A 17,432-nucleotide genomic window follows, 5' to 3' on the forward strand; every position below is an offset into this window, starting at 1 on the left:
CATGCATCCGTACCAGATCACGTTGCAACTCGGCGTGGGACACAGATCCTACATTTCAATAGTCAGCTAAGAACGAACGCCTCTCCATATATTGGTAACGTATCAAATATATTTTTCCTACCTCTTCTCGTCTGACTTCTGATTTCTATTTGGCCAAAAGGGGTTCCGATTATAGAAGGTGCTACTGGTAGCTAATTGTAAAGTTAGAATACTAGTCGTATCCTCAGTATACCTTCGGAATATGTATTCGCGCTCCCTAATTCCTGACTTCTAGCCTGACTGAGTTAAGGACCCTTCGATTACAAAACTGTTAAGGACGAAAGTGATTCCAAACCATGAATATCCATGATATTTTTATGACAATGAAATAGTTACTTAGGTACTGCCTTGTGTATCATGTGTAAAAGGTTTGCAGAACTCAATCAAGACCTTCATAATCAGAAAGTAGAAACAAGGAAAGAAAATCAAGTGTATAACAAAGTCCGTCTATTATGTTTACACTTTCTGACGAATTATTGAGACAGATATTTGACATAACTGTTAGTATCATGTTTTTTTATTTTTCCTTAATTTTAGAGTAATCGAGAATGGTTTCCACATCCAGTTCTATCGATATTATCAAACCTGCCAAACTCCTACAAACTTAATACCAGAGTAACGCAGAAATCAGTCTTTTGTTTATTAGGGAGATAATACTAGTCTGGAGGAGATGAGCGAGGATTGGAACTGTAAAATAGTAATCGAGGGGATGACAAGAGTGCCTCATGTAAGGATTAAGAACTTGAGAAGTGAATTATATGAATGACCGTAACCCTTCAATTAAAATAACTCCTGGGAGGTTTCCGAATCTGTATTATTATCGAACGCCTATAGACGTATGAATTTGACGACTTGATTACTATTACAAGTAGGAGTTGAACAAGTTTTTTGTACTCCTTATCATTTATTAGGGGCAACCATGAAATTTAAGAGCTTCAGAATATCTCTCTGTTCTGGTCCTTGCTCCGGAATAATGTTCATTTATATTTACAATCCCTCTTAGAACTGAATAGCTGGTTCCTCTGAAGTCTTAATTAGGTAAAATAATTGAAGGAGGTCAGATCTGTTTCTCAACTAAGCGGCTGAAAAACTTGACTAAGAAGTGAGTACAACATATTGAAATATATCACGTGAAATAGTTACGAGATATATGAAACTGTTTTTATTCTGATGAAGCAATATCCGCTAAATTTGGAGCTTTCAATTCACGACCGTCGCACTTCTAATTTATGTGCCTTCGAAACGTTTCGTTTCACATACCGTTAATTTCTCAATCAGATATAAGCATCTTTTCAATTTTTAAAATCGAACACATATGCTTAACGCATTTTCTACTCATAAAACAAATGTGTAAGCTAATTAGGGACAAATACGTAAAGGCAGGAAGCAACAAGAACACATGTATATGTTGTCATTCCAATCGATTCATTCCATGGTACATTCGCATTTTCAGAAGACCGATTGACCCGTCTAAGTCGTTCACATTAACTTGTGAAGTAACAATGCATTTACAGTATAATTAAATATTTTTTTAAAGTCGCCGTGACATTATAGTCCGATTTGAGTCATTAGTTGAGTCATTTTCAATCACAGACCTTGGAAAATTAGTATCATTTCGTCATGCCTTACTCCGAGATACTAAAAAACTCGACGGACACAGGACAACTTTCAACAACAGATTCCAAGCCCTACAAGATCTATTCAAGAGAGAAAAAACTACTATGTAGAACAACTGAGAAGGGATCAAAGCAGAATTAACCACAACGTGTCAGGAGGTTCTGAGCCGAAAGAAGAAGCATCATCACAGGGAATGGATCTCTATCGAAATCCTAGGCAAGATTCAGGGAAGGAAGAACAAGGAGATAGTTAACAACAGCTGAACAAGAACAGAGAAGGTCAAAACACAAGCTGAATATACAGAGGCAGACAAGCAACTGAAGCGGAGCACTAGAGCCGACAAGCAAAAATATGTGGAAGACCTAGCAACGATAGAAGAAAAACCTGCAAGAGAAGGAAATATCAGACAACTATATGACACAACGAAAAAACTGACATGGAAATATAGTAAATCAGAGAAACCGGTCAAGGACAAAGAGGGAAAGCCAACCACCGAGATTCAAGAACAGAGGAACAGATGGGTGGAATACTTCGAGGAACTCCTAAATAGACCATCTCCACTGAACACAACGGACGTCGAAGCAACACATACAGACCTCCCTATCAATATCACTCCACCGATGACCGAAGAACTCAGGGTGGTTATTGGAAAAATTAAGAGCTGGAAAGCAGTGGGACCTGACAATATACCAGCTGAGGCGCCGAAGTCAGATATAGAAGCAACTGCAATCATGTTTCATGTTCTATTGGGAGGAGGAACAAGTGCCGACAGACTGGGAGGAAGGACACCTCATCAAAATACCGAAGAAAGGAAATCTGGGCAGATGTGAGAATTACAGAGGCATCACACTGTTGTCAGTACGGGTAAAGTTTTTAATAGTGTTGCTGAACTGGATGAAAGACGCAGTAGACGTCCAACTTTGAGATCGACAGACTAGACTCCGCAAGGATTGGTCGTTCACAAACTCAATGGCGACATTACAGATCATCATTTAACAATCAGTTGAGTAAACATCGTCACTAAATGTAAACTTAAGTGACTATAAGAAAGCGTTTGACAGCGTGGATGAAAGAATTTGCGGAACCTTCTTCGACATTATGGTGTATCTGAGAATAAACAACTGAAATCTTAATAGGCCTGCATATCTCCTGGAAAGTAGGTGTGTTTAATCTAGTTGGACGAAAGGCCTGTAGCCTAAGTCTTACTTTTGAATCGGTGCTTGACATGAGCCTTAATGTTGTGGTGAAAGGTTACGTTGCCGAGTATATAGAACAGCTGAAATATTACGGTTTATAAGGGGGAAAGGAGTATGGAAATGATGCACCTTAGTCAGGGCCGTTAAGTCCAAGTGATTACTCTACTTTGGCTACACTTGATGGTGTCGATATCTCGTGATCTGTTAAACGTTTGATGACCTTTCATCTAATATGGCCAAGACAAAAAGTTCCTGGACCATTCGTCTGTGGCCCAGAGATATTTTGCTGATCCTGTGGACTAACCTCGTCCCTGGAGCTGAGCTTGACACATGTAATGGTTGTATATGTCTAGGTAGTTAGCATCTAGCATCCGCACTACAGGTTTAGCATCATATTTTAAAAGAATCCATGTGGGTGGCTACTTATAGCCCTCGAGATAACATGTGACATCTATGAACCCTAAGCACCTCGAATTCCATCGAACAATTCCTAATTTCAGCAACATTGTTGGTACAAATATTATTCCTTAATGCTGAGCATTCATACATTACAAGAATAATGTGTCCGCTCTCCCCATTTTGCCGAACGTTGTAGTAACAGTTCCATCCATAGCAGATTGTAATGTTTTGAGGAGACTTTGGTCCCAGACATAATAACAAGTGTATCCGGGGGTAGCAAATCAATGTTTGCGGCCCACTTCACTCAAGTGAGTGATTACCGCGTTTACAGCAAGAAATGGGTTATTGTATGTCACTGGTAGTGTAGAGACCCCTACGCAGCTAAATACGTTTACCCGTGCTTGGACTGTTAAGTCAACATTCAATAAAGTCGTAAAAAAACGCTTGGGAACTCTTGGAGGAAGAATTGGAGGCAACAAGGGCATAATGTTTGCCAATAAGTGGGCCACAAAATCCCGCAAGAATTCTCAATCAGGAATCGGCCAGGACCTTTACAAGTGATTGGTCTTCAAGTAGTAATCAACACAATGTTTGTAAGTTCTTTCTTTATGTTGAATGATTTTCTCAGTCAAACCGCACTGTGATCACTAGTCAAACTGATTCAATATTGCTTGCTTTATGTTGGAATGCTAGGTAGTTAGGGATAGCCGACCAGAAGCTCTGGAACAAACTTCCGTGCCAGTTGAAACTCTTCACCCAGGTGTTCATATTAACACGAGAATAATACTCTTTTTGGTCACCGCCTTAAATCCCACTATAATGCAGGCGATGCCAATTTACGTGGGGTGATGGCCACATTGAGACTTAATAGATTGAATCCAATCAGTACTAGGAAGAGCTTTGACCCATAGAAATGGTCACCACTAAAAGATCAACCAGTAGAATATATTTTTCAGTCAGATAAGAAATCAGTCACTGCCCAGATAGATCAATGGTAAAGTCTCTGACTGTGAAACTGAGAGACATGGGATGCTGTCCGCCAGAGAACAAAAGCCCTATTTATACTGCAGATACACCTCGCTGATGGGAGCTTAACTACACGGAGGGCAGACCCAGAGATTCTTGTCGATCACTTCTAAAAACCACCTCACATGTCAAAATTTGAGAGTGGACGAAATGACAAAAAAAATACTAATGAATTAGTTACCATACTACAATATTATTCACTTGTTGGAAAATAGATGGAGAGCACCTTAAACCAGATGATTGATAGGTGTATTTTAATAAACCCAAAGGGGTGTTGACAGTTGTTAAAACTGACAGACATTGATCTAAAGGTATACGGATCTAAGCATATTTCATATAAACGTCAAAGAACACTTAAGAGCCGCAAAATGTATTGATGATATCTTTAGCTTCAACCACGATGCATATTTGCTTCAACAATCACGAATATAATGCTAATTTGTAAGCACCACATCTTCTAAGGATGTGACTATCAGACCTTACAAATGTGACAACAGGAATACCTTATGTTGAAGGTTGGACTGATTCAACTATTATTTTCTTATATAATTTATCCAGTGCTTTGTACACTGGTTTTGAAAAAAAACACAAGGGAATTTTTATTATAAGGATAACTGGGTCACTGTGAAAAGTGAAGATAGTGGAACTGTATCTGGCATGCTAACTACGACTGTCCAATCAATAATCTAGTAGTCATAAATGGACCAGAATTCAATCTACAAAAAAATCAGTGAGAACGCTCAAGATTATTGTATTGCCTGGTTCGAAATAGACACTCAAACATATGCAAAGTAATTATTACTACATAAAAACATCATTGTCACCATGTACTTAAAGTTCGTCATCCCTCAGTGACACTCAGCATATGCAACTATCAAATGTTTACGTAAATCATCAGAAGCTTCTTTGAAGACCAGTGCAAAACATCCATTTTAGGCATCTCCAAATTATTGGATTCATCACTGACAGTCTAGCTTTACTCACCAGAAACACGGAAGAGACGAATTATTTACTCTTACACCTACTTGGTATTTTATAACATTTCTAGCAATCCTCAATATTAAGAGTTCAATAATTCATATTACAACATTATAATTTACATATTTCACACGTAATAATGGATCGTAAATTGTTCGAATTGACGGTTAAATTGAGAAGTAACTCAGAATATATATATATATATATATATATATATATATATATAGATTTTCCATCAAATTTCGTACATTCTTGCTGATGAATGTGAGACGAGAGGTGACATTGTCATTTTTTTAATGCTTTTTCTGTTGATATACAGAATTTTAAATCGTCTCATGTTATATTCAAACACGTCACTATTTGAACTTATACGTAGTCTTTTAATAACCGCTTGCATCTCAATGCCACTAAGATGCTTCAAAGTAGTAAAATCAGTAGTGATAGTCGTAGTAGTATGGAGTAATATATGAAATAGTTAATTTCTAGACCTGACTAGTACGTACTCTGATAGTCACGACTGTAGGAGGACTAAAGATAAAGAACACAGTACACACACCTGAAAGTGTTACATTGAATTTGGGGTTGCCCAGTTAGGTATTTTGATAATTAGAAGTAGTTAAATTAATATTCTAGCTAAGAATACCCTAAATAAACCAATTTGAGAGATACAAAACTCGATGAGAACAACCAAACACATTATATTTGGAATTTGTAATAAGAGCGGAATGCTGTACAAAGAAATCTGTATCGCAAACGAATATCATAGGTATGCAAAATCAGTTGTGGTGTATATTACTTATGTCGATATAAGTAGTAAGTCAGTCAGTCAGCTACAACGTAGGACCAGGCATACATATGCATCGGTCCAAGTTGCCATACCTCGTTAGCACAACAAGATGAAAACCGAATTCTTAGTAGGTAATTTAGTGGTGTTAATATATAAAAGAAAAATTTGTATACAAGGATATAGTACAGGAAGAAAGACAGATATGAAACAATTTTAATCTCAAGGTTTAAGGGAAGATAAAGAGTGTATACACCTGCGCCATTGTGATCGATTCTGAGCCATGTCATCCAGAGTCTCCAACCATTGGTTACGATAATCGCGCGGACCCCAACCAAGTAGTCTGCATCTGCCAACATGGCTCAGACTAGAAGTTAGTGACTTCAAGCACTGATGCCACGTCTTGGTTTGGCCGCCCCTAACTTTCTTCCATCCATCGCCAATACTAGTCAGCATTGCGTGCCGTGGTAATCAGTGTTCAGGCATACGTAACACGTGGCCTAACCATCTCAGTCGATGAAGATTCATCACCTCATCAACTCATTTACCATCATTTCCTAATACCCTGAATCTAACCTCACTATAACTTACCCGTTGATCCCAGCAGATGTGAGCAATATTTCTAAGGCATCTGTGGTCAAATACTAGTAACTTACGAGTATCTTCTACTCTTAATGGCCACGTTTCGCAGCCGTAAAGTAGAACAGAGCGAACTGCTGTGCAGTATACTCGTCCCTTACTTGATAGACGGATATCTCGTCTTCGCCATAGGTGACGTAAGTTGGCAAAAGCCAGTCAGATGTGGAATACCTGGGAGGTGAATGGTTGGAGAGATTGGACTGAAGAGAACCGAAAGGGAAATAGAAAGGAATTGAAAAAAAACAGAGCTGGTAAAATCGTGATGGATGTAAACGACAACTGATGGAAGACGTGCAATGAAGTATTTAATATATGGTTTACACAATTTATCAAGACACTGCTATTTCGCATTAAATGAACAGAATTATCTACCCCACCTGAGTTCTCGCTCATGACACAGTAATTATAAAAAGAGATGATGGTGGCTACCAGAGGAATCCAGGATGCACATCTCGTCCTATTTGGGACTCATCAGATGGGTGTACCTGCACCCCAGAGTTGATGTTCACCCCGGAACTCAGACCTGGTACCTTTCTGTTTAAACGCCATTGCGTTATCCACTTAGCTACTGAGTTCAAACAACTACTGGCTTGTGCAATGGGATGTAATGTAAACTCATTTTATGTTAATTTATTAGTTGAGTTCATGAGTTAATCAAAGCTGGATCACCATGAGAAATCTGGAAGCAGTGGACGGCCGTTTCGTCCTAGTATGGGACTCCTCAGAAGTGCGCATCCACAGTCCCGCTCGCGAGATTCAATCCCAGAACCTTCGGGTCGCGCGTGAGCGCTTAACCTTTAGACCACCGAGCCGGCATCCAACGGTGTTAATGTCTAACTTCATTTTGTTTTGTTTGTTTAAATCTTCCCATCTATGTTCAGGATTGCAATCGATCAGTCTCTTATTGGCATATGTGTATCCTATGTGGATTGCCTCGAAATTGCCTTAAGTCACAAGCATTATTTTGTGCAAATACTACAGATATTCAAAGTTTCACAGATCATTACAGTTCGATTGGTGTAATTTGTAACAATTGCTAACTCATCTTTGAGTCGTTGCAATCCTGAGATCGAACCGACAATATTGGGAAAATAAGGTTAACTGACGAAAATCGTTTGTTTCAAAGCTATCACTTTGTAGATGAAAGTTACATGATCAATAATACTTAATTTTTTCGCTAAATTATTTTGTAAACAGAGCTGCAGTTCTTTCGAAGTAAATTTTGGCGACACATTACTTATCAATCTATCTAATTATTTACCTACACTAACTGACTCGTAAAAAAACTAGATTTTTAAAAGTAATATGTTGAGATCATATTACGTCGAATCAGTAATGAACAGACTAAATGTTAGGCTTCCCCACCAGTACACTAACCTTTTACTGGACGTTCTTCACTTTTCACTGAAATCGTTTCCATAGAAAAGTAAACAAATATTATCTATGGAAGTCATTCCTAAACAGGAAGCAAAATGGTATTCATCCTGATTTTGTCATTTTTGGGATAATTAGTGATTCAGGTAAGTATGACTCGAATTAGTGAGGATACGGGATCAGTTCGGCATACTTCAGTTTACAGAGGGACAATATATAAAGTAGATAATTACTGAAACAATAAGACGAGGTGAATTCACCAACTAGTCTCTAAAAGTTCATAAATAAGTGGTTGGACAATCTATGGCAATAGCAGGTATCCGAACTACACAAATCATAACAGTTATATTTATCTGATCTTTGTTAAAACAATAATCCTTTAAACTGAACGATAGTTTCATTTTCTTTGTCAAAATTTCTTTCCAATCGTTACTCAGGTACTCAAGTTAACTGGTCTAAAGCATCGCTAATGTAGCACAGCCACTATTCAACCAAGGTAAGATTTCGCTTTTGAGATTATTTGCTTTTGTCTCAAAATACCGTGATCGGTTACAGAAGTGCGATTCAGTCGTAGAAAGGACTGGATACCATTGTATGCACAGGTGATGTATATATTGAGTATAAACATAAATCGTGTACCTATTGATTGCAATTTTAAGTCAGTTTTTAACACTAAATTGTCGGGGTCACTTACTTAGAATCTACTGGATATTAGATTTCGTAAGATTAATAATACCATGATGACATTACGTCTGTTCACTTCGTTCATTATCAAGGGTTCACAAGCACACAAATTTCTTCTGACGCGCTCATTCTTTAAGATTCTGGAAACGACTGTCATTTACGAGACTTTCAATACTGTTGGACTCTAGGTGATTAAAATTATACAAGGAGTTGTTGGAAAAAAATTTAGTAAAGCTAATTAATATTTGTTAAGTAGCCAAAGCAATGATGAAAATACAAGGACAGTCAACAATCACAATAAATTATTCATTTTATTTATTTCTATCATTAAAGTGACCAATTTTATCCAAATTTAAACGGTCACTAATTCGACTCAATCCGAAACTAGTATGGACACTATTTACTTATCAATCAATGAAATTTTTACTTTTATTATATTGCTGTCCCTCACAAAAGTTTATTGACTTCATGCACTATTACATTTATATGTATAAAAGTTTTACTTTACTTTTGGTTGACTATATCAACTATTTATTCTGATAAAAATGATATTAATTTACGTCTTAGAAACATAAAGTATTAAAGACCAAGTTTTACTTTATTAGACTGTGATCACACCCTGATCCAAACACAACGATTTTGTGGAATGTACTTATAAAAGATGTCTATAGGTAAAATAAATCCTACATTATAAATGTGTACTTGTACAAAAAACTCAACAATTTATACGTTGATCATCAATGTAGATGGTCTGTGTCGAATGAGGTCTACTCAAGTTAGATAGAGATGACGTGACCAACTAGCTAACGTCGAAGTCATACCTCACGGTTAGCACCCAACGTGGATTACCCTTTCTTAGTATTCGGGTACTATGGCTACTTTGATGATCGCACAAACTAGGTAATAAAATCCTGTTAAATCATGTGTTAAATAATAAATACTGGTCATGTTTTGAACAGTTCAGAATTCCATTTATCTTAAATGTATCCTATGATGATGTCGACATTAAGACTCGATCCCAATACACATTGCTTCATACGCGAGTTATCCACTTGATCACTAGATCACCTTGTATGTGAATTCATGAATTTTAAAAGGTTAGATTTTCGCTTTGTTGATACTCAAAAGGAATTTTAACCAGTCATTGTTAGTGTGTAGAGTTTTATAATCAATGTCTCGACATTTTCTGTAGTTACAAGTAGAAAATACAAGCATTTACTGATATATAAAATAATTGTCGGATTTATCAGCTCCTATCATAACTTGATAGCCGAGTAGATGGCACTCTAAAGCTTAAAATGATCCCTACTAAGTTCCTACCTCAGTGTCATTATTAAAAATTGAATGCAGACAATCAAATAACAAGCCTCAAAAAACACGAAATACGTGTCACAAATTTCACCAATTGGCACTCTCTGAGGGAATAACCAATGTTCATTTCACATTTGTGATCAAGTAGTTTACTTATTCAATGGATAAGTAAAAACATCAATAGAATATTTATAATTTTAAATAAATTTACTATTGACTTGATACTTGAAATTTATTTTTTGGGCTGAAAGAGTGAGAATTTTCAATCATTTACTATTGATGCGGAAACGTTACATAACAAAGTCCGTAAATTCATGGGTCAAGTCTTCCAGTCTGGTTATTCATAGCTACTATTATATATAATATATATATCGTAATGACTCAATGTACTTAACATATGTTGTAGATAATTTGGTACATACAAATTTATCATTCCAGAAGTTCAGCTTACTTAAACAATCATACCATATTTCGGCTTTTGTTGAGGAAACTGTTGAATGTTAATTTTAGTAATCATTTGGATCCCAAATAAGCCAACAGAGCAGGTTCGAAACAAAACTGGAACCAGACCCTTGCAATCTATAAGACACTATGATGATGTGAGTTATTAAAGTGACCTCACTATATATCAGTTTGAAAATCTTCAGATAGGTAAAAGGATGCCATCACAGTTAATAATTACGTGAGAAATTATCCCGGAGACCGAAACACGGATAGCAGACTTCCTATCAACTGTAGCGTCTCAGATTATCACAAAACATTCAGTAAAAGATTTATTCAGCAATGAGATAAAAACTAATGGATTAGTATAAATTAATAAAAACATACCTGAGAGAATGCAATGTTAGCCTTTGGTATACTTAAAACAGCCACTTAGAGTAGATAAATTGAAAGCTTAAGAAAAGAAGACTGAAATTGATGGATGATTAAAAAGCCTCAAGAAAACATTCAGAGATTTCGTAAAAAACAACAAAACTTCTGGACAGACTAGTGAGGTCAACCATAAGCCGTTACCAGTGAAAACTAAGAAATCAATCAAGATGATATATACTTTTGCATACTTTCTTACAACGCACTTATTCAGAAAATTTCCAGATTGAGGTAGGATCTATTTGACATGAACGCTAATTAATCTAAATCTAGTCAAAGTTTACATCAGTAAACATATATTTATATATTGAAAGTTCTTTATGCAGCAAAATCCAAAAGTACTGATATCAGACTAATCAAAACGTAGTGTTAGGAAGATGTGTATGAACTTAAAAGATAGTTGGTAGGGGTGGTGTTAGTTGGAAAGAAAGATTGTATTTATTCGCACACAGAGATAGACGGGGATAAGGATGCTTCACTGGGTATCGAGATGATGAAAGGTGGTATCTCACAAAAAGGCGTAGATTTTTAACGTTGTCCTTACAGTTAATAACTTTCATTAGAACTAATGATGTTAGTGCTAATATTAAATACCTGGTGAGATATTTATTTGCCGCTACAATATTCAGCTAACTGATTGATATGCCAAACGTTTCGTTTATCAATGTTATTTTAAGATGAATTAATAAAACCTTATTTAAACTTGAATTTTGATCGATGTGACTATGTGTGATTAGTTTTCAGAGGAACTTTCCTATTCATTTGGATATATATATATTATAGTGACATATATTCTGTTGAAGTTTCAATGAAAGTTTTAAAACACTAAAATATAAGTAGATTTTTCTAATAAGATGCAGATGAAATAAAACAAAATTTGGATTCGTTCGCTAGATTCAATTAATTACTACTCTTATAAAACGATCAATTTTCGATAGTTGAAACATTTTGTATGTTGATATTATATTGTATATTACGTAACTGATAAGTAATCGAATATATTTTCCGAAAAAAAAATCACCCAACTTGTAAAGTAGACAAATATCGATTTAAAAGTTTTGTAAATTACTAGTCATCATGATTTATTTAACTTTCCATTCGAATATTTCATTAAACTGATGCATATGAGCAGAAATCACTGTAGTCTAATGAATTATAGATAATATTATCAGCTAAGAAGATGTGTCACTCTGATTAATATTCACAAAACTGTTATTCAGTATTGTATTTATTAACAAAATATAATAGCTACTTTCAGATCACTTTATTACAAACCAAAATATGTTATTGTGGTGGTTATTGAATCTTATGATAATTATTCCTGGAATCGATGTGCTACCTTATCGGACAGGCAACAAGTATGTAAACAACTACCAAGATTACGACAACAACAACAACTTGGATGGGTACTGGGATGATATAACACCTAATTCTCCAATGGACCAAATGAGAAATGAATATGAAACAAACAACCTACAATACTTATATACAGCGCCAGATTATCCTAGACCGGTTGTGTCCAGTTCTTTCAAACCAATAAATGAAGATATGATACAACGAAATCAACAGAGAGTACCATATAATGTGGGTGAAATGGATGAAGCGGGTAAACTGAATAGTCCGCCTGATGATGGTGAAGACAAATATCGCCGCTTAGATTCCGTAGAGAAAATCTCCGTATACTATTAATGTGTTGTAACTATTTTGAAATATCTTACTGAACAAAATTCTGTAGAAATCAATGTTTCTTTTGAGTGCATTAGTTGTCTAATCAATGGAGACATCTAGGACGATAATTAGCACCAAATGAAGGTTTTTAAACGTTCGTAGTCATAAGTCGTGAGAAAGCAGTTCTTATATATATATATATATATATATATATATATATATATATATATATATATATATATTCATCTTTAATTTTAAATCACGAGTATATTGTGGTTTCCTTAACTATGAATATGAGCAATAAGAATCGTTAGTTTAATGTGACTCGCATTCGGTGACAGAATACTCATGAATAACGGAAATAATGATCCGCATGTCATAGCATATAGTTTTCTAATCAGGCTATTCTTTATTTGTGCTAATTCGAATACTCTAGGTATGTAGTGCGTTTTAATAGATTGATAAAGTAATAGCATTTCAGAGATATTTTCGTTGATATTTCGAACACAAGCATTTTCGGTAGGAAGATGGTATATCCTGACAATTGAGAATATAAGGAATAAGCGCATACTTTAATCATGCGCCTATTCTAAACGACTTCAGTTTTCTGGACGAATATAAATGTTAGAAAATAAAGTTATCCTGATTACATGTGCGAATCATTTGTCTATTACTACCAACCTGTGTATTCGTAATTGGTATGGAGCCTAAATCAAGTAATAAGAAATCGTAAATCTAGCCTAAAATTTTTAAACTAAGGATTAGATCAGATACAAGATGTTTTTGTTTATCTCCCACTTTGAATAGGTTAAATGGTGAAGTTAATCTGAGATTTTGTGACCACTCGTTTTTCATCGTGTTAGAGTGGTTAGGAAATCGACTGTAAATCGTTGATGGTCACAAAGTAGATAGTCAATAGGATGCTAATGAGTATACACAAACTCGAGGAAAAATTGATCAAATAGTAGACTCATTTATAAACATGCTCCGTGAAATTATCTCATTCAAACATACTCAAGCTCGCAACACTATAAAACTACATACAAAATTGTGTAATCCATAAATTTAGAACTATGATTACCTCCAAACTATTTCCAGTTGGGATAAGTTTCACACGTACAGTTATATCTATCAAAATCCTCAGTAAAACATCTATTAACGTCTAGAAGTATCTAACCGTATTGTAAAAATGACAGTGAGCTACTTTGTCTGCTTATTGACAGAACATAAATTCTGGCAAAAAGAATTGATGTTGTGAAGAGATAAGATGACACTTGTAAAGCATGAACAAGCCACCGCAGTCGGTGCTGCATGATTATCACATTAGTTGAATTATTCACTAAGCACCAACATCTTGTTACCGTAGGATGTGACCTATTCGTCAAAGACAACGACTGAATACAGTCCTCGAACATCCGCAGCTGGGAAAGTTTAGGTTTTACAAGCGTAGAATAGAAAATTTCCTAGAGATCCTTGGTAAACATGACATTTAATAGCCAGGATAACATCACAACGTCTGAGATTGTCATCAGCTACTCTGACTCTTACCATACTTAGATTGATCTTATCTAACAAGCCATTACCAGCACTCATACAACTACCTAGTGACAAAAACTTGACTACTTCCAAAGGTTTATTACAAAGAACGAAGACTGGGATACGTTCCTGCGAACATACTTGTATTTTGAGGATGAGAGCTGCATCCTGTGATTACAGCACTAATCCCCAACAGTCCTCAAAATATTAATAGACCTTCTAAACCAACTCTTTTTTTATAGAAAGTCCAAGTCAGTTAGCCAGCCAACTACAACGTAGGACCAGGCACATATATGCATCGGTCGAAATTGCCACACCTCATTAGCACAACAAGATGAACACCGAATTCATAGTAGTTACATCAATGGTAGTAATATATAGAAGAAGGATTGTGAATAAGGATAAAGTACAGGAAGAAAGAATTAGTTAGTAGAAAGATATAAAGCAATTTTAATTTCACAGTTTAAGGAAAGACAGAGTGTATACACCGACGCCATTGTGATCGATTTTAAGCCATGTCACCCAGAGTCTCCAACCATTGGTTACAATAGTCACACGGACCCTAATCAATTAGTCTGCATCTACCAACATGGCTAAGGCTAGAAGTTAGTGACTTCAAGGACTGATGCTAAATTTATTTTATTTACTTAAACACATAAATATTGGTGCAAGGAAGCACCAGATACATATACACCACACAAATCTCATTCGATTTGTGTGAGTACTGTGATACTGCCCAGATGCCCAAACTGAAGCAGATGGTATTCTTAGAAGGCCACACCCGGAGCCTTCGACCTAAAGGTCTGATCCACAAGGCAGTGGAGCATGGTGAGGAGATGCAGTCCCATGGTAGCGGGTGACCAACGATTGGTTCATACGCCATTTGTTCCCTCGGGATGCTGGAGCCCATGTACACCATTGGTTTGGAATCAGGGTTTTTAAACTCATCGAGGTGGACTTTCCGTGTCCACCAACCCAGTTAAAGCGCCGGACATTCGCTTTTCGTCCTCTCAATTTCGTAGACAACACCCTCGCCACGAGAAGGCAGTGAGTAGGACTTCCCTGGCAGAGGCTATATACACGTGGCCGTGTGAGAGCACTTCGAGAGAGAGAGCGGATTCTCCCCACTCTCGATCGTACCAGGGTATTTGGGGGCCTGATGCTAAATAACAAATTATTATACTTGAATGTGTTGAACACTAGGATTAATACTGTGAAACTAAGGGCTAAAGCGTACTGAAAACCAACCGACACAGAAATTAACTAAAATAGGAACAACTCACAAAATCAATTGTATGCAAGCTCCATACAAAAGAGTGAAGACAAGCTGAAGGATATCAGAAATTTCGACCTGATTATTGAGGTCATTAGGAATAGGCGTCAATCATAAGCAATAACATCGCCTCAACTGATTTCGTGCAAAGACAGAGACGAAATAATAAAAGAAGGTAAGTCGGATACTATCTGTAAACAATCGCGAAAAACATTACAGGTGATAAAGCGCCAATATATATGGATAACTGTTGACAAATATCCTACTGGGAACACTTCAAAATATTGGACGGAGAAGACCGAATGATCTACAGAAGCTCAGCGCCTAGACCAGTCAGTAATCAATAGGCAAGGTGTAATAAACTTAAGTTTCCAACTAATAAGAAAAATCATAAACAAGCATAAGCTCAAAAAGGAAGACAATCAAAATAGATGTTCAAACTATGGCAGAACAAGTGTCAACAATCATTAGTCAACTTCAAGATTGATTGGACAAATTGCCAGTCACTTGTGGAGAAATTCTCATGGCTTACTTCTATCTGAATCGTGTTGTCTAGAAAAACAACGAAAACCTTGCGAGTAAACCACCTAGCTAAGAAAACTTTATCTCAACAAAATCCGTAGAACTATAGAAATGCACTGTGCAGAGTTCGAGGTTACGAACCAGCATGATATTGAACTCGCGTTATATCTCAATGACGTTTCTCCCATTACTTAGTTTGCGGATAACGAACCGCCATTTGTTACCCAAACGACTCTGTGCTTAGACCATCGACCTATGCACTCAAGTCCCCAGTTGTCACATTTTCTGTCGGATCCCATTTATTGAGAATATAAGGATCATTTTCTACTCTTTTCTCGTCATTGATGGAGCCTTTTAACCCAACAGCATGCAATCCACAGTTAATAAGGATCCAAACGATTTGTTTCATTTCTGCTCTAACGCTTAGTGTAACACAGGACATTGGTTTATAAATATTTCCAAGACTTTTCTTGACTCACTGGTGATTAGAAACAGGAAAATCAATTCCTCAAAATGCCAGTTGTGAGGCCACATATCAAATTTTTAGTAGTAACCATTTTATTCCTGAGACATTAAGCATCATGTAGAAAATATGGGGAATTCCTGCAGTGCCTTGGATTTTGAACCAAGTATATTCAAATGTATTTCGACAACGGTTGCACTACCTAGCTTCAAATTTCTTAGATCACGTGGATGATTTCTTTTCGATTTATAGCTTGTGTATACATCAAATTCCTTCTCGCTGTTGTTTGACAAACTGTCACTAATGATCGGTTAGCATGTACGAACTTTTTTTAATCAGATAACTAATCATAATGCGCTAGAGGTCTTAAAAGCATATCAATTCAACTAATATATGGGTAATTTGAGCACAAGGATTATGAAATGATAAATCGTTCAATTGATGGACGAACTATCGTAATAATGTGATATAATGTAATCTAGATGGCCAATTAACATCACACATAGGTTACCTGTTTATAATCGGTAGATCAATTGTCTGACGCCCGAATTCATATGACTCATCCAGTCTAGATTCTAGTTTTATCAGAACCTACCAAAGACAGTTTCATGTACCCGGATTTGAGCCACACGTCTTATATGGAAGAACTCGTGATACTAACCAGATGCTGAAACAAAAACTGACAAGCCTGGTTTCGCATCTGTTAGATAAAGATTGAAAGTCAATTACATTAACAATCAAGTCACTGCACGTTAGAAACTAAATATTATACACATAAATTCATGGGAAGACTGCCTTATTCCTTAAATCCATATACCTAATCACTCCAAACTTATCAACTTCAGTGGTAGTCGCCGGTTATTCTAAAATATTAAAGACGGTGTTTTGGAGAAAAATTTGTTTATTGATTAAGTTCAGTGTTGTTGGGAAGTAAAGGAAACCATAATTGTTTACTATTATTCCAATGCATAAAAGTTGTGTAATAAGAGCTAAATATTTTATTTGTCTATCGAAAACACTGGTATTTAGCAATATGGAAGAGTATCCGTGTAT

General features: G+C 36.2%; 1 protein-coding gene across 1 annotated transcript; it reads left to right on the forward strand.

The window, feature by feature from the left end:
• Positions 1–12,198: 12,198 nt before the first annotated feature.
• On the forward strand, positions 12,199–12,657 carry Smp_164400 (hypothetical protein; the record flags this gene model as incomplete). Its single annotated transcript, XM_018789154.1, has 1 exon — positions 12,199–12,657. One exon carries the CDS (start codon positions 12,199–12,201, stop codon positions 12,604–12,606), a length of 408 nt encoding a protein of 135 aa, XP_018654625.1. The 3' UTR covers positions 12,607–12,657.
• Positions 12,658–17,432: the final 4,775 nt, after the last annotated feature.

The sequence above is a fragment of the Schistosoma mansoni genome, chromosome W, assembly GCF_000237925.1.
Source record: "Schistosoma mansoni strain Puerto Rico chromosome W, complete genome".
NCBI lineage: Eukaryota > Metazoa > Platyhelminthes > Trematoda > Strigeidida > Schistosomatidae > Schistosoma > Schistosoma mansoni.